Source organism: Tripterygium wilfordii, chromosome 12 (genome assembly GCF_013401445.1).
Source record: "Tripterygium wilfordii isolate XIE 37 chromosome 12, ASM1340144v1, whole genome shotgun sequence".
In the NCBI taxonomy this organism is placed as follows: domain Eukaryota; kingdom Viridiplantae; phylum Streptophyta; class Magnoliopsida; order Celastrales; family Celastraceae; genus Tripterygium; species Tripterygium wilfordii.
Genome location: NC_052243.1, coordinates 809,594 through 826,530, shown reverse-complemented (window position 1 = coordinate 826,530; position 16,937 = coordinate 809,594). Strand labels below are relative to the sequence as shown.

At 38.2% G+C, this 16,937-nt stretch overlaps 4 protein-coding genes across 7 annotated transcripts; 1 reads left to right on the top strand and 3 right to left on the bottom strand.

Moving 5' to 3' along the window:
• The first annotated feature begins 652 nt into the window (after positions 1–652).
• On the top strand, positions 653–6,382 carry LOC120010906 (transcription factor EMB1444-like). Its single transcript, XM_038861823.1, has 11 exons — positions 653–1,675; positions 1,849–2,019; positions 2,190–2,274; positions 2,435–2,476; positions 2,879–2,938; positions 3,319–3,441; positions 3,630–4,703; positions 4,790–4,891; positions 5,058–5,198; positions 5,706–5,831; positions 5,968–6,382. Exons 1-11 carry the CDS (start codon positions 1,581–1,583, stop codon positions 6,046–6,048), a joined length of 2,100 nt encoding a protein of 699 aa, XP_038717751.1. The 5' UTR covers positions 653–1,580; the 3' UTR covers positions 6,049–6,382.
• Positions 6,383–7,091: 709 nt separating this feature from the next.
• LOC120010908 (1-aminocyclopropane-1-carboxylate oxidase homolog 1-like) lies at positions 7,092–8,666 on the bottom strand. Its single transcript, XM_038861828.1, has 3 exons — positions 8,094–8,666; positions 7,634–7,955; positions 7,092–7,555 (listed from the first exon to the last, which is right to left on the bottom strand). Exons 1-3 carry the CDS (start codon positions 8,612–8,614, stop codon positions 7,304–7,306), a joined length of 1,095 nt encoding a protein of 364 aa, XP_038717756.1. The 5' UTR covers positions 8,615–8,666; the 3' UTR covers positions 7,092–7,303.
• Positions 8,667–10,742: 2,076 nt separating this feature from the next.
• Positions 10,743–13,268, bottom strand: LOC120010907 (1-aminocyclopropane-1-carboxylate oxidase homolog 1-like). 4 transcript variants are annotated; one of them, XM_038861825.1, is made up of 5 exons: positions 13,169–13,180; positions 12,578–12,963; positions 11,758–12,326; positions 11,309–11,630; positions 10,743–11,236 (listed from the first exon to the last, which is right to left on the bottom strand). In XM_038861825.1, exons 2-5 carry the CDS (start codon positions 12,704–12,706, stop codon positions 10,982–10,984), a joined length of 1,275 nt encoding a protein of 424 aa, XP_038717753.1. In that variant the 5' UTR covers positions 12,707–12,963; positions 13,169–13,180; the 3' UTR covers positions 10,743–10,981. The 4 variants fall into 4 exon arrangements, with proteins under 4 accessions (XP_038717753.1, XP_038717752.1, XP_038717755.1 ...); XM_038861824.1 differs by having other exon boundaries at positions 12,578–13,268; XM_038861827.1 differs by having other exon boundaries at positions 12,664–13,267.
• A 1,189-nt stretch (positions 13,269–14,457) lies between these two features.
• Positions 14,458–16,929, bottom strand: LOC120010634 (1-aminocyclopropane-1-carboxylate oxidase homolog 1-like). The gene is made up of 4 exons (XM_038861426.1): positions 16,530–16,929; positions 15,701–16,259; positions 15,072–15,393; positions 14,458–14,971 (listed from the first exon to the last, which is right to left on the bottom strand). The coding sequence occupies exons 1-4, from the start codon at positions 16,594–16,596 to the stop codon at positions 14,720–14,722; spliced, it is 1,200 nt and encodes a 399-aa protein (XP_038717354.1). The 5' UTR covers positions 16,597–16,929; the 3' UTR covers positions 14,458–14,719.
• Between the last annotated feature and the right edge of the window lie 8 nt (positions 16,930–16,937).

Sequence of the window (16,937 nt, the reverse complement as noted above, 5' to 3'; positions counted from 1 at the left end):
CCATTTTCTTGCATTCTCATAAGTATATATGCTCCTCCTCCTTTTAGCACAGCTCACTCCATTATATCACACACTAACCATGGATTTGCCCTAAACAAGAGGGTAGGGATGTGCGCATGAGGCGTAGGATAACGCTTGTGGTAAAAGGGGATGTGTAGTGGGTAGGGATGACAAAAAAACCGATCCGAGCACTATCCGCAGGGTATCCGATCCGTTTAAAACCTGAAAATCGATTCTATAGGTTTTGGAAACGGTTTTGGTTTTGATTTTCAAACCCGTCATAGTTTAGGGTCGGGTTTGGTTTTTGATGCCGGTTTAGGGTACCCGAACCGTTTAATAAAAAGATTCATTATAGTAATAATATTATAAATCATCTATAAAGGTATACTATTAGGATACTAAATTATAGCATGATAAAGCATATTAAAACATATATATTTATATAAACATACTAATAAAACTATAAATTATACTAATTTGAATTATAAAATCATAATTAATATAAATCATACTCCATATTAATTTATATTAACATAATCATCAAAGAAAAAAATGAAAATATTAAAAGTTAAATGGTAAACGGGTAGCTGATGATATAAAAAGCTAAGGGCGTGTTTGTTACTTCTTGTCAAAAAAGCCAAAGTGAACAGGGTTTGCGTATTTCGGCTTATATAAAGCGGCGGCTTTCCTAATCAAAACAAACAAAGCAAAAGGTACCAAAAACATTCTTTTCAGTTTTCTTCCCTCTCTCTGCAATACAGAAGCAAAAAGAAGCCTTTCTCTTTCAAGTTTCTCTCTCTAGAAAAGCAGTGAAAAAAGCTGCGTTTGGTCTTTCAGAATGGCAGAAACTGTTGCTGAAACCTGTCAGCTTTACTTGAATTCTCATTGTTCGAGACTTCAGACGTGTTCCTTTTGAAGAAGCTTTACTTCTTTGATCGTCACTCACTGTGTGTCACTGAATACATGTCCCTGTGAAATTTTCCTTGCAATTTATTGGGTTTGCTTCTGCCGTGTTTCTCTTGTTGGGTCTTCAAACAATTGAGCTTATTAAATATTTGATGCGTCCATGTCTTCCGACATAAGCTAAAGATTCCATCTTTACACTGTAGTGTACTGGCTTCAAACTAAGGCTTTACATCGACAATTAAAACTGTCAAAATTGGGAGTAGAAACTTCACCCACACTCATGGCCGCATCCAGGAACTGTATGAAAGCATGCTGTGTTGAGATCTCTGTCGTTACTTGATCTCTCAAATTTGATACGATTTCTGTCATTCTGTGAAGGGTTTTCTTGCGAGTCTATTGAGTGAAGGGGTTCGCTAGTAGGTGTTTGTTTGGTGTGGGGATGGGTAGGGATCGTCTGCTTCTGGGGACAGTAGGACCGCCATTAAAACCGAGAGCGGGGTTGCGGAGGGAGCAGGCAGGGAGAGGTTCTTACAGAGGAAGTTAGAGGAAAAGGCTAGGGTTTCGGTTTTGCAGAGAGTTTATTCTGTTCTGTTTTACTTAATTTTGGCTAAAGAAACAAGAACGGTCCTGTGTGGTTTGAGAGGGTTTTAATTTTTTTTTTCTGAGGAGAAAATATGGGTACTGGCCTGCACGATATTCTCCGGAGCTTCTGTCTCGACACAAACTGGAACTATGCTGTCTTTTGGAAGCTCAAACATCGCTCGCGCATGTAAGTTCTCTACTTTACTCCATGTTGTATGCTTGTATGTGTCATTCAATGATGTTTAAAACCTTTATCCTTTTGTTTCTTTGTAGTATTTTACTGTTGGAATGGATAATGTCTAAAACACCTTAATATGTTCTCCTGGTTTTTACTCCCAAGTTTTGGAATTTTTTTTGCAGGGTTTTGACTTGGGAAGATGCTTACTATGACAATTGTGAGCGTCAAGATCATTCAGAGAATAAGTGCTCCAGTGAGACCCAAGGAAACTTGCATGACGGTCCTTGTTCACATGACCCGCTTGGGTTAGCTGTGGCGAGGATGTCCTACCATGTATATTCTCTAGGGGAAGGGTATGGATCTAATCTATTAATCAACAAGTAATCTAGATTAAATTTCACTTCTGCCGCGCCGTTGTTTAAGGTTTACAAGGAACTTCCTAATTGTTGACTTACCTAATGTGCATATTTTCTGTCAATCATGTAAAGAAATGCTTATCTCAGCATTATCATTTGTCTTTCAGGATTGTTGGACAGGTTGCAGTTAGTGGAAAGTATCAGTGGATCTTTGCAGATAAAATTGTTAGCAGCTCACGTTCATCCTTCGAGGTGATCAATGCTCTTCTACCTTATTAGAACTTGTTTGTTCTCGTTAAAAATTGATAAAAAATTATATAGTTAAGACAAGTTTACAGCTGAAATTGATGTCTTAAGGTGGAGTCATATTCCCTCTGATATCATATTTCCTTGATTCTTTTGAACATTTCAGTTCAGTGATGGTTGGCAGAGTCAGTTTTCAGCCGGTATTAAGGTATTCTGTTTTCCTGTATCTGTCTTTAAAATAAGCTTGACTTAGTACATAGACGTGCATGAACACATTCTAAACCCTCATGTTATTGGGGACTCATTTGCTCGAGCTGTAGTACTCTTGATTTGTGGTCTTGAAGTTGGAAAAGAAGAAAGGCTCCAGGCCTCTAGGGGATGCTATTGAATAGCATTCTTAAGTTATTATATTTCTTAAATTATCCCTGGAGAGGTAGAAAGTAGACAGTAAATGTTCTTGCCATGGCACATTATAGTAGACTTCTGGGTAAAGGGAAATCATAAGACTGAAATTTTAAGAAGCATTTTGATTTTGCTGTATTCTATTTGCGCAAATGGACCTTAAATGTCATCTAACATAATTTCCACCCACCTTTGTTCTGTTCTGTAGACCATAGTTGTTGTAGCTGTTGTCCCATATGGAGTTGTACAGCTAGGCTCCCTAAATACTGTAAGTTCTAACTCTTGTTTAACTTTTGTTAGATTATTAATTTCTAAGGGAAGGGAGGGGACTCTTCCCGTCCTTGCAAGAGGGGAATTAAGTTTCAGCGGATCTGATTCCCCTGCTCGCTACCCCTCTCAAATTCTTGTTTTCCCTCCATTTTTTATTTCTTATTTTGGGGGTGAGAGGGGGTAAGAGGAATGGTAGTTTCAAGTATCTGGCTAGTCACCGAATCTTTCTGCTGCTTAATCTAATGCAATATCTTATAGAAGTCAAACTTTTAGGCCCCCTAGTCATTCCTGCTGCTTACATGGCTCCGCGTAAGCATATAATCTGAATCTGATAGCCCTACTTGTTTGTCCTTTTTATTTATTTTTCTACTTGAGCAGGTTTTCGAAGATGTGAAGCTGGTGGTTCATATAAAAGATGCCTTTTCGGCCCTGTCAGATTCTTTTGCAGGGCATACCACTGGTAGTCCAATGCAATGTAGTATGAAGTCTACATTTTCTCTGGTAACTCTTTCTCACTCAACGTTTATGTTTGCATGAGTTTGTGGGTGGGTGAGGGTGTGTGGGAGTTGTGTGTGCAGGTTTGAGTGTTCATACCCGTGTAGAGTATATGTAAGACGATTTTTAAATTTGTAGTTCTCTTTATGGCAGAAACAAGAACTTTCTTCTAATAAAACGTTTTCTTTCTTCAGTCAGATTTCCCTCCAAAAAGTTTGGATTCCGAGTTCCTTCTTGATTGCATAAGCAGTGCAGATAAATCTACAGTCAAAGAAGGCCCCTCCCGCTGGTTGCCTGTTTGCACTTCTTACAACACTACAGTTTGTGGTGAAAATACTGAATTACTTCAGCTGAATTCAAATGTAACTGATTTAGATCGTCAAAAGCAACTGATAGCGGAGTCACTTAATGAGACAAAAGATACAGAGCACTATTCCTATCCACATTCGAGCAGTTCTGTTACGCGCGATATTAACTTATATAACGTTGTACTTCCGGGTGAAAATTGTGGAGTTGATCTTCCCCTTTTCTCCTTGAAATCCCTTGAGTCTTCTCTTTGCAATAGTATTCCTACGTATCAAAATGGTGTGCTGAACATACCCGAATCCTCAAACATGAGACTGCAAAAAGACATGGAGAAGTTGGAGTGTCAAACTGAGTTGAGTCCCTTGGAGACATCAAACATTTTTCTGAAGTTCTCTGCTGGGTGTGAGCTACAAGAAGCATTAGGGCCAGCTTTTCTACAAGGAAGTTTTTATTTTGATTATGAATCCGAGAAGAGTGAAGGTGGAGCCTGTGTTGGGATGTTAGGGGGGATGAGCAGCAGCCAGTTGACCTCCGACTCTGGCTCAGAGAATCTACTGGAAGCAGTTGTAGCCAATGTTTATAGCAGTGATGTTAAAAGTGTGCAATCACTTTGTAAATCAGAGCAGTCTCTGTTGACATCTCAGAAAATGCCAGAGGCTTCTTGCCAGAGTCAATATACTATATATTCCACTAATCATTCAGCTAATCAGATTTCTCTTGTAGAGGAGGACATGCGGCATTGCTTGAATACATCAGATTTATGTGGTGCCTTGTCTTCACAAGGGTTATCATCTGCTTGTTTAAGTTCCCGTAGTGAGCAGCTGGACAGGAATTCAGAAGCAGCTAAAAATAACAAAAAAAAGTCCAGACCTGGTGAAAGCTCTAGGCCTAGGCCAAGGGACAGACAGCTCATTCAAGATCGTATTAAGGAGCTGAGAGAGCTTGTGCCGAATGGATCTAAGGTAACTTTCTTGTGAACAGGTTCCAACACTTCTAAAGTTTTGTGGCATGAATATATATGCTGATATTTTCAAGGAAAATTTTACAGTGCAGTATTGATTCATTGCTGGAGCGTACAGTCAAGCACATGCTCTTTCTACAGAGCATTGCTAAGCATGCTGACAAGCTAAAAAATTGTGCTGAATCAAAGGTACCCTTACAATTTACTTGTAACCATTCCTCTCTAGTTTGTTATCTACTCTATTTTGTGCAGAATCTTGGATATGCCCATTTAGCTTCCCTATTAGCATCATAGTGTAGTCTCACCTTTCTTTTGTTGTGCCTGTGTTTACACTTGAATACTGCTGAATTTCCAGTTGCATCACAAGGGAACAGGCATGCCAGGATCCTCCAATTATGAGGAAGGGTCAAGTTGGGCAGTGGAGGTGGGAAGCCATCTAAAAGTTTGTTCGATTATTGTGGAAAATTTAAACCAAAAAGGGCAGGTGCTTGTAGAGGTATGTAGAAGTTAGCAGTAGAATATGTCTTAGCCCTTGGGTTTTGTTGTTCGATTGTGAACTGGAATTTTTTTAAACATATTTTCTGGTGCTTCTCTTTTATATTTTATGTGTGCCAGATTTACATCCTGGTTTTTGGTTTCTTCCGTGCATTTTTACTTGCCGTAAAAAGAGAGTGAAGCAGCAAAGTGACTTTTTCCTCAGGAGTGAAGAAAATAAGGAAGGAAGAGGGAGAAAAAAGCATTTGAAGAAGAATATGCATGATAGTGTAGTATACTCCTCCCGAAGGAAGGCATTTTTTAGTTCTTCTATGGATAGCTAAATTACTAAGGACCGTTTGATTGTGCAATGATTGCTCTATTTCTTCTCAATTCATGTTTTTCTTTCTTCTAAGCGGCTTTATTTTTTTTGTATTCCTCGTGTGTGTGTGTTGTTCCTGTTCTTCTAGAGTCATTTACCACAGAAGAAAATATTCTTGGGGTATGACTGCTGTAATTTATTGTGCAGATGTTATGTGAGGAATGCAGTCATTTTCTTGAGATAGCTGAAGCCATAAAAAGCTTGGAACTCACCATCTTAAAAGGGATTACAGAAGTGCATGGCGAGAAGACATGGATATGTTTTGTGGTCGAGGTAGGATCTGGCTTGTCTAGATGAATTCTCGATATCCACAATTTCTATTTTCCTGTCTCTAAATTATTTTAGACAAGTCATGTTGAGACATTCGATATGTTGGCGCCTGCTAAACTTCACCGTTGAATCATTGCAGGGGCAGAATAACAGAATTATGCATAGGCTGGAAATCTTGTGGTCTCTTGTGAAAATATTGCAACCTAACTCTACAAATTAACCGTGAGGGTTGGTCGGTCTACCCGTGGAGGTTGCAGTATTGGCTTTTTTTTTTTTTGTAAAATATTGTGACCCATTTGTGTTTTTTCATATGATTGTTGTTTGAATCAAGAATTCCTTCCTTCATACTTTCTCTTTCTCCATTTCCTGGGAAAAAAAAAAAAAGGAAAGAGGGAAAGGGAAAAGGAAGCTGGTATCTCCTCCACTAGCTTTTCTGTTTCCTTTTGTTTTTCTATGGGAGAAAGAATTCATCCCCCTCTTTTGGACTGTTGGGCTTTTATCATTTGTTTGTAGTTTAACGCTTGATTAAATATTGATTGATATTGTAATAAATATTTGTATTGGCAACATTTATCTCATTTCTTGAACATCCTTACAGTAATGAACCATATTTACCATCAATGCTCAAAGCAAAAACGAACAGGGAACTTGAGAGAATCTCGCAGGGAAATGCTGCTACAGAAGCCAAGCCATCCCACAGAGGGAAAACTTCAATCAGTTTTACAGAGATCACTGCATCTGAAAGAGGAACAATCACTGCTGATGACAGGATCAATAAAAATGGATTTCAAGTAGATGCTAGATGGATAATGACAAAAAAAAAAAAAAAAAAAAAACCCCAAGTGGTTAACCTACTGGAGTTGCTAAATACATATATATTTACATATATGTTGGTGTGGTTGAAATATACATTTCATACAATGATGCAATTTTCTCAGGAACTCTAACTGTACTGATTAAGAAGTAATCAATATTCATTTAAATGAGCTGAGACAGATATCATTCACATTCTTGAGGTTGAAAACAATCAAACTGTGTGTTACTAATATTAGTTATCCTTACAAACAACTTTTGTATAATTCAGATTCTCTGCAATTGCTCTGTTTTCCACCAAACCTTTCTGTCATTTTTCTCAGAACCAAACACTCAGTCAGAGGTTATGAAATTCTTCACTGCCAAAAAATTCTGGATCTTTCTTCTTTTCATAGAAAAACATCTCAGGAATACTGGTTTGGGTATTGAATGGGAGAAACATTAGGGGACTGCAATAGGAATATCTTTTTTATTACAACTCATTCCTTTAAACAGAGAAAAGATAGACCATATTACAAATATATAACAGCTACATATACATATAGGTTCTGACAATTTAGACAACAGACAACATACATGAGAAGCTGAAATTTGTTACATATTTTAGGTTTCGACATTGTTTCATAAGCATCCATGCATCACTCCATCAGGCTAGCAATCCCTTACACTAGTTTAAAAAGTGGTAGGCATGGATTGCCAGCTCCTCCATTAGACCTGAATTTATCGATGTATTCCATGACACTAGTTTCTCTGTATATCGGTTCTTGGTCGAATAGAAGCTCCTTTATAGGCCCAAAGCGTTTACACAGATTTGTCGAATAAGGATAGAAGAAGCAAACAATTGCCACTCTTGGGCCAGTCTGTCTAACTTGAACCCTGTGCTGGACACTTAAGAATTTATCATTGGTGATAAGCTACAAAAACAAACACACAGTTAGACTTAGAGCTACATAATTATAGTTAAATATGCATTTAGTTTGATTTCTTGGTACCTGCATAAAGTCACCCATGTTGACAATCAGAGCTCCTGGAACAGGGGACACATCAACCCACATATTTTGATGAACAGCTTGAAGACCACCAACATTGTCCTGCAAGACTATAGTCATAAAATCTGGGTCCGTATGCTTGACTGAGCCAAGCACGCCATTTGGCTCAGGGCAAGCAGGGTAATAGTTGCACCGTATTGCAGGATGTTCCATGCATTCCATTTTAGCAAGGTAGTCACTGCTAAGTCCCAGAGCCTCTGAGAGGAGTTGAGATACTGTATTCTTCAGTTCAAACATGTGTATCACATATGCTGCCACTGCATCTCTGTTAAACAACATTCACCCATAAATCTTATAGGACACTATCAATGACTTTCTGATAAAAGAAACAAATTCTCAAAGAGGAATCAAAAGCTACTAACACATAACTACCAAAACAATGTGTATCAATCTTTGTTAATACCTGCATATGTGAGGAAGGGCGGCAGGGTCCACTTTACCATCACCAAAATCAAAGGCCGCGCTATCCGTCCAATCTGCAGCTCCTTTACGTAAAAAGAGATCACTGTTGCTGTAGTACTTCACTGATTTCTCAGGATCACGTGAGTACAGCTCCTTCTTCACCTCATTTGGTTGCTCATGAAATCTTCTGGAAGCAGCAATCATCTCATCCAAGACGCTAATTGGAATCCCATGATTGATCAATTGAAAGACACCCCATTTTTCGCATGCTTCGCGTATTTCATCAATTATATCCTTCCTTCTACTACTTTCAAAGCCTGCAAGGTCTATAAGTGGAATACGGAGGCTGATATCACTGGACTTGTAAGATGACTTCTCCACAGTTTCCAGTGATGGACGGATGAAAAATTTAGGTATCTTTGTGATGCCGGACTCTATAAGTCCTTTAACACCAGCTTTTGTTGCATCAAACTCCTTCAAATCCATGGTTGATTTGTCTTGGACACAAGTAAGGACTTCCATGCCAGCAATTTTGATTAGGAAGGGATGATAAGCTGCAGTTGCTAGTTGCTTACGTTCACCACAAACGCGCATTATATAAAGAGGACTTAGCAGATGCTTACGTTTAACAACGTTAATTTTTATTAACATGGCAGCATCTTTGAAGAGTTGTTAACAATTTTTTTTGATAACTGAGAACGAACGATACTGTAGCCTGTAAAAGCTTTCTCTCTAAACGTATAATATGGGCCTAAAATTGATTTCAACAGCTCATACGTTTTCAACAACCAAATATATAAATGTATGCAAAGATAAATATAAATTTTTGCAAACCTGTTGTGAGAAGTGATGCCAGCAACACATGAGTAAAACATATGAGAAATAAGAGAGAACTCCAAACGAAAGGTTTACCAAATTATGAGCGGCCAAAGTGCGAATCTGTCCCTGTAATTTGATTGAGCATCCCTTTCTTCACGAGTGAAAGAATGTCCCATCATGACCAAGTAAGCTGTTGAGAAATAAATCTTGGAAAATTTGTGAAAGGAATGGAAGAGAGAGTAGGAGACCAATTAATTAGAAGAGAGAACATGAACTGAAGTTTGTACAAGTCAGTCAGAAAAGATGAACCTAGTACAGAAGAATGATATTTCAACTGTCACCATGGTTCATGGATAGCTGATAATCCAAGCCTATAGTGATAAGCTGCAAAAACGCATACATTCACCAGGTGATGCAAATGGTTGAGGCATTTGATCGAACACTTACAGTTCAATGCACAAGTTTCCTTCCATAATTGACAACCCGTAGAGTCCAACTACAAAAAAAATGCTCAAATACTATCAACAACCCAACCCAACCCAAGAACAAAACTTAAATTCTCTATCAGGAAAAAGAAAACCACGTAGAATCACCGAACAAATTTTCTTCCGTTCTTCATTCACTGCCCTTTTTTTTTTTTTTTTTTATAAAACTCAGCTTGGTAGTTGGTAGTTGGTAGTTGATACGTGAGTGCATGACATGCTGATGAATACCCGTCATACGGGATGGAATCCAAGTCTAACATCATAACTTTATTGAAAACTCAAGTTGACAATATGAGGTTTACCCTTCCTTATAAACTAGACTCCAATCCCACCATCTATTGATTGCATATTGTATATTTGTATTGGCAACATTATCTCATTTCTTGAACATCTTTACAGTAATGAACCATATTTACCATCAATGCTGAACAATGTTAAGCTATTGAAGGAAAAACGAACGGGAAAATTTAGAGAATCTTGCAGGGAAATGCTGCTACAGATGGCTATTTTGCAGGATAAAAGATAGATGCTATTACTATCAAACTATAGAAGCCAAGCCATCCCCACAGGAGGAAAATCTTGGAAGCATTTGGTGAGGAGGACTTCTTGTTTTAAAATCATTTAAGTCGATTTTAATGAGCTATGATAATGTGACAATTCAATTTCTTGCTTTAAAATAATTTAAATCGATTTCAATGAGGTGTGATAATGTGAAAAATTCACTGCTAATGACAGGATCAATAAAAATGGATTTCAAGTAGATGCTAGATAGATAAGATGGCCATCAAGAGATGCTCATGACAACAAGACAAAGACAAGAAAAAGAACCTGACCTTGGACATCCGATATAGTCTTAATCTCGGGTTGGCTTGCGTACGCAGAAGTTTCTCTTGCTCTAAGTGGGAATCGAACTCAAGACCTTCTGAGTCATATCGTTTGGTCCCGAAGAGATTCATCATTGGGTTATCACCCAAGTGGTTAACCTACTGAAGTTACTAAATACATATATTTACATATATGTTGGTGTGGTTGAAATACACATTTCATATCCTGATGCAATTTTCTTAGCAACTCTAACCGTGCTGATTAAGAACTAATCAATAAACAGTTAAATGAGCTGAGACAGATATCATTCACATTCTTGAGGCTGAGAACAATGAACGTGAGTGTTGCTAATATGAGTTATCCTCACAAACAACTCTTGTATTTTATTCATTAAGTCGGAAGTAATAGATCCATATTTTTCTCTGCAATTGCTCTGTTTTCCACCAAACTTTCTTTCATTTTTTTTTTTCAGAACCAAACACACACAGCTTCATGAAATTCTTCACTGCCAAATTGTGGATCTTAATATATTCTTTATTACAACTCATTCCTCTAAACAGAGAAAAGATAGACCATATTACAAATATATAACAGCTACATATACATATAGGTTCTGACAATTTAGACAACAGACAACATACATGAGAAGCTGAAATTTGTTACATATTTTAGGTTTCGACATTGTTTCATAAGCATCCATGCATCACTCAATCCGGCTTTCATAAGCATCCATGCATCACTCAATCCGGCTAGCAATCCCTTACACTAGTTTAAAAAGTGGTAGGCATGGATTGCTGCCAGGTCCTCCATTAGAATTGTATTTATCGACGTATTCCATAACACTAGTTTCTCTGTATATCGGTTCTTGGTCGAATAGAAGCTCCTCTATAGGCCCAAAGTGTTTATACAGATTTGTTGAAGAAGGATAGAAGAAGCAAACAATTGACACTCTTGGGCCGGTCTGTCTAAATTGAACTCTGTGCTGGACGCTGATGAATTTATCATTGGTGATAAGCTACAAAAACAAACACTCAGTTAGAGCTATATAATTATAGTTAAATGTGCATTTAGTTTGATTTCTTGGTACCTGCATAAAGTCACCCATGTTGACAATCAGAGCTCCTGGAACAGGGGACACATCAACCCACATATTTTGTTGAACAACTTGAAGACCACCAACATTGTCCTGCAGGACTATAGTCATAAAATCTGGGTCCGTATGCTCGACTGAGCCAAGCACGCCATTTGGCTCAGGGCAAGCGGGGTAGTAGTGGCAACGTATCGGTGGATACTCCATGCATTCCATTTTTGCAAGATAGTCACTGCTAAGTCCCAGAGCCTCTGAGAGGAGTTCAGATAATGTATTCTTAAGTTCAACCATGTGTCCCACATATTCTGTCACTGCATCTCTGTTACACAACATTCACCCATTAATCTTAACAGGAATTGCAAGTCAAATAGCTTCTTATAGGACACTATCAATGACTTTCTGATAAAAGAAACAAATTCTCAAAGAGGGAAGACAACTCTAATTACCTGCATAATTGAGGAACGGCTGCAGGGTCCACTATACCATCGTCAAAATCAAAGGCCAAGATATCCGTCCAATCTGCAGCTCCTTTACGTGAAAAGAGATCACCGTTGCTGTAGTACTTCACTGATTTCTCAAGATCACGCGAGTACAGCTCCTTCTTCACCTCATTTGGTTGCTCATGAAATCTTTTGGTAGCAGCAATCATCTCATCCAAGACACTAATTGGAATCCCATGATTGATCAATTGAAAGACACCCCATTTTTCGGATGCTTCACATATTTCATCAATTATATCCTTCCTTTTACTACTTTCAAAGCCAGCAAGGTCTATAAGTGGAATACGAAGGCTGATATCGCTGAACTTGCAAGATGACTTCGCCACAGTTTCCAGTGATGGACGGATGAAAAATTTAGGTATCTTTGTGATGCCGGACTCTAGAAGTCCTTTAACACCAGCTTTTGTTGCATCAAACTCCTTCCTATCCATGGTTGATTTGTCTTGGACACAAGTAAGGACTTCCATGTCAGCAATTTTGATTAGGAAGGGATGATAAGCTGCAGCTGCTAGTTGCTTATGTTGACCACAAACGCGCATTACATAAAGAGGACTTAGCAGATGCTTATGTTTAACAACGTTAATTTTTATTAAAATGGCAGCATCTTTGAAGAAGTATTAACAATTTTTTTTGGTAATTGAGAACGACACAGTAAAAGCTTGCCCTTTAGCATCCGATATGGGCCTAAATCGATTTCAACAGCTGATAAGTTTTCAACAACCAAATATATAAATATATGCAAAGACAAATATATCTTTTTGCAAACCTGTTGTGAGAAGTGATGCCAGCAACAAATGCATAAAACATATGAGAAATAAGAGAGAATTCCACACGAAAGGTTTGCCAACTTACGAGCTGCCAAAGTGCGGATCTGTCTCTGTAATTGATAAAGCATCCCTTTCTTCACGAGTGAAAGAATGTCCCATCATGACCAAGTATGCTGTTGAGAAATAAATCTTGAAAAAATAGTGAAAGGAATGGAAGAGAGAGTAGGAGATCTATTAATTAGAATAGAGAGAACATGAACTGAAGTTTTTGCAAGTAAGTCAGAAAATGATGAACCTAGTACAGAATGATATTTGAAGTTCCTATGATATTTAACTGGCAGTCTGGCACCATGGATAGCTGCTAATCCAAGCCTATAATGATAAGCTGCAAAAACGCATACATACACCATGTGATGCAAATGGTTGAGGCATTTGATCGAACACTTGCAGTTTAATGGACAAGTTTCCTTCCATAATTGACAACTCATGGACTCCAACTATAAAGGAAATGCTAAAACACACATCAACAACCTAACCCAAGAAAAAAACTTAAATTCTCTATCAGGAACAAGGAAACAAAGTAGAATCACCGAACACATTTTCTTCCATTCTTCATTCCCCGCCCTAAAAAATTTTAAACTCCGCTTGGTAGTTGGTATAGTTGGTGCATGACATGCACAAAGCTTCTCAGTTCTCACTTACCAAGGCTTGATCTAGAACCCACTGGGCTTCCATGTGGAGGATTGGGCTTCATTGGATCAATTGGGCCTGTTAAATGTTTAACACTTACTTGGGCTGCTCTATCTATATTTTTTGGGTTTCTGCCCATGGAATATTCTTTTGGGCTACTCCTTTATTGGGCCGCTCTATATTTCTCCTTTAATAGCAGATTTTAAAGAGAGGATATATATATGATACGAACCATCCAAATTAGAACAGAAATTTAAAATTCAGTGAACGACGAGTGGTTCTCGACTGACATTCTGTCGCAGACCCGTTTTCTAAACCAAAGGGTCCAGAAGAACAAATCTTTTGGCCAGATTTGTGGTCCAGTAAGTCGGTGAATGCAGCCAGAAATAAATATATTTATATAGCTTTTGTTACAAAAGAAGCCAAGCATCGCACAGACTACCGGGGGGGGGGGGGGGGGGGGGGTGAGGACTGAGGACCACTGCTTGTTTTAAAATCATTCATATCGATTTCAAAGATCTGTGATAATGTCACCATTGAACATAAACGATATAAAACAAACTTCAATGAGCTTTGCAGATTATCACATCTGAAAGAGGAACATTCACTGAAAATGACATATTCAATAAAAATAGATTTCAAGTAGATGCTAGATGGCAATCAAGAGATATAGGAATGGTAAAATTTTGTCCGGTCGGAATGATCGAATTTGTCTAACCCGGATTAAACTAAGTATTATATGTCCGAAATCTGGGTCCAAACACAAATCTTTTGTCCAGTTTAAAACCCGATCCGTGTCTAAACACATAAATCTTGTCCGGACCCTAACCTGGATTAAATTATTGTCCGAATTTAAATCAATCTGGGTTTGATCAATTAAGTGCATCCGAAATCCAATCCAGATTAGGATCCGGACATGTAAATATTTCATAAGGACATGATGTTGTCTATCCCATAATTGAATTATTGCCACCCCTAAAGAGATGCTCATTGAATTATTGCCACCCCTAAAGAGATGCTCATTACATGAAGACAAATAGACAAGGAAAAAAACAAAACAAACTGCTGAAGTTGCAAAATACATATATTTATATATATGTTGGTGTGGTTGAAATATGCATTTCTGATGATGCAATTTTCTCAGCAACTCTAACTGTACTAATTAACAACTAATCATTATTCCTTTAAATGAGCTGAGACAGATATCATTCACATTCTTGAGGAATACTAGTCAGGGTATTGAATGGGAGAAACATTAATTCTTTATTACAAATCATTCCTTTAAACAGAGAAAAGATAGACCCATTACAAATATATAACAGGCACATATACATACAGGTTCTGAGAATTTAGACAGCAGACAACATACATGAGAAGCTGAACTTTGTTACATATTTTAGGTTCAGATATTGTTTCATAAGGCTCCATCACTCCATCCGGCTCGCAATCCCTTACCCCACTTTAAAAAGGGGTAGGCATGGATTGCCGGGTCCTCCATTAGACCTGTAGTAATCTATGTATTCCAGGACAGTAGTTTCTCTGTATATTGGTTCTTGGTCGAATAGAAGCTCCTTTATAGGCCCAAAGGGTTTACTAAGATGTGTTGAATAAGGATACAAGAAGCAACCAACTGACACTCTGGGGCCAGTCTGTTTAACTAGAACCCTGTGTGGGATGCTTTTGAATTTATCATTGGTAATAAGCTGCAAAAACAAACACACAGTTAGAGCTACATAATTTTGATCTTTTTTTCATCGCTACATAATTATAGTTAGATGTGCATTTACTTTAATTTATTGCTACCTGCATCAAATCACCCATGTTGACAGTTAGACCACCTTGAACTGTGGACACATCAACCCACATATTTTGATGCAGAACTTGAAGACCACCAACATTGTCCTGCAAGAGTATAGTAAAAAAATCTGGGTCTGTATGCTTGAGTGAGCCAAGTGTCAAGGTTGGCTCAGGGCAGGGCGGGTAATAGTTGAAACGTATTGATGGATGTTCCATGCATTCCATTTTTGCAAGATAGTCACTGCTAAGTCCCAGAGCCTCTGAGAGTAGTTCAGATAATGTATTCTTCAGTTCAATCATCTGTCTCACATATTCTGTCACAGCATCTCTACAACACATCATTAACCCAAAAATCTTAAAAGGGTATTGCAAGTCAAATAGCTTATTATAGGTTCTCAAGGACTTGCTGATAGGTCATCCCATCTGAGCTATGAAGAAATAAATCCTCTACTCTAGGAGTGTAAACAAGCCATATCCTCCTTGAAATGTCTAATTTGTATTGTTTCTTACAGATTACAATAATTTACTCCTAGCAGCTGCCTTGTACTGGTTTCAAGTCATGATATAATTAAAAGGAATCAAAAGCTAGTAACACATAACTACCAAAACAATATGTGAATAATCTTTGTCAATACCTGCATATTTGAGGAAGGGATGCAGGGTCCAATTTACCATCATCAAAATCAAAAGCCGCGGCATCCATCCAATCTGCAGCTCCTTTGCGCTCAAAGAGATCACTGTTGGAGTGGTACCTCACTGATTTCTTAGGATCACGAGAGTACAGCTCCTTCTTCACCTCATTGGGTTGCTCATGAAATCTTCGGGCAGCAGCAATCATCTCATCCAAGACACTAATTGGAATCCCATGACTGATCAATTGAAAGGCACCCCATTTTTCAGATGCTTCACGTATTCCATCAATTATATCCTTCCTTCTATGGCTTTCAAAGCCTGCTAGGTCTATCAGTGGAACATGGAGGCTCATATCACTGGCCTTGCAAGATGAATTATCCATTATTTGCGCTGGTGGATGAATAAAAAATTTAGGTATCTTTGTGATGCCGGAGTCTACAAGTCCTTTAACACCAGCTTTTGTTGCATCAAACTCCTTCACATCCATACATGATTTGTTTTGGACACAGGGAAGGACTTCCATGCTGACAATTTTGATTATGAAGGGATGATAAGCTGCAGCTGCAAGTTGCTTATGTTAATCACAAATGCGCACTATATAAAGAGGACTAGGCAGATGTTCACGTTGACAAAAGTTAATTTTTTCAATAAGAGGCCCTTAAAGGGCACAAATGAGATCCATTTCTTAGCACATATAACAAAGGATGGCAGTATCCTTGAAGAGTTATTCACAATCTCACTTGGGGCCGAGGAAAATACTGTTGATTCTCTACGATATTTCAACAACCAAATATATAATTTTATGCAAAGACAAATATATCATTTGCAAACCTGTTGTGACAAGTGATGCCAGCAACAAATGAATAAAAGAGATGAGAAATAAGTCAGAACTCCACATGAAAAATTTGCCAACTCATGTGGTTGAGGCATACACCAGGTGATGCATATCGTTGAGGCATTTGATCGAACACTTGGAGTTCAACAAAAAAACTTGACCAAATCAGCAGAACAAAGCGGAAATTCTGTACGATCAAGTAACTGGTGTTGTTAAACAACTGGAACACAATCGTCCACTACAGAACTGATTACTGACGTGATCCTAGCAACACACCCAAAGGCCAAATCGATTACAGCATAACCCAATTTTCCATTCCTCATTAACTGCACCCTTTTCCTTTTTCGTTTACCAAGTTGACGACATGCACAAGGTTCTCACTTTACTAGTTTGCTCAAGTCAAG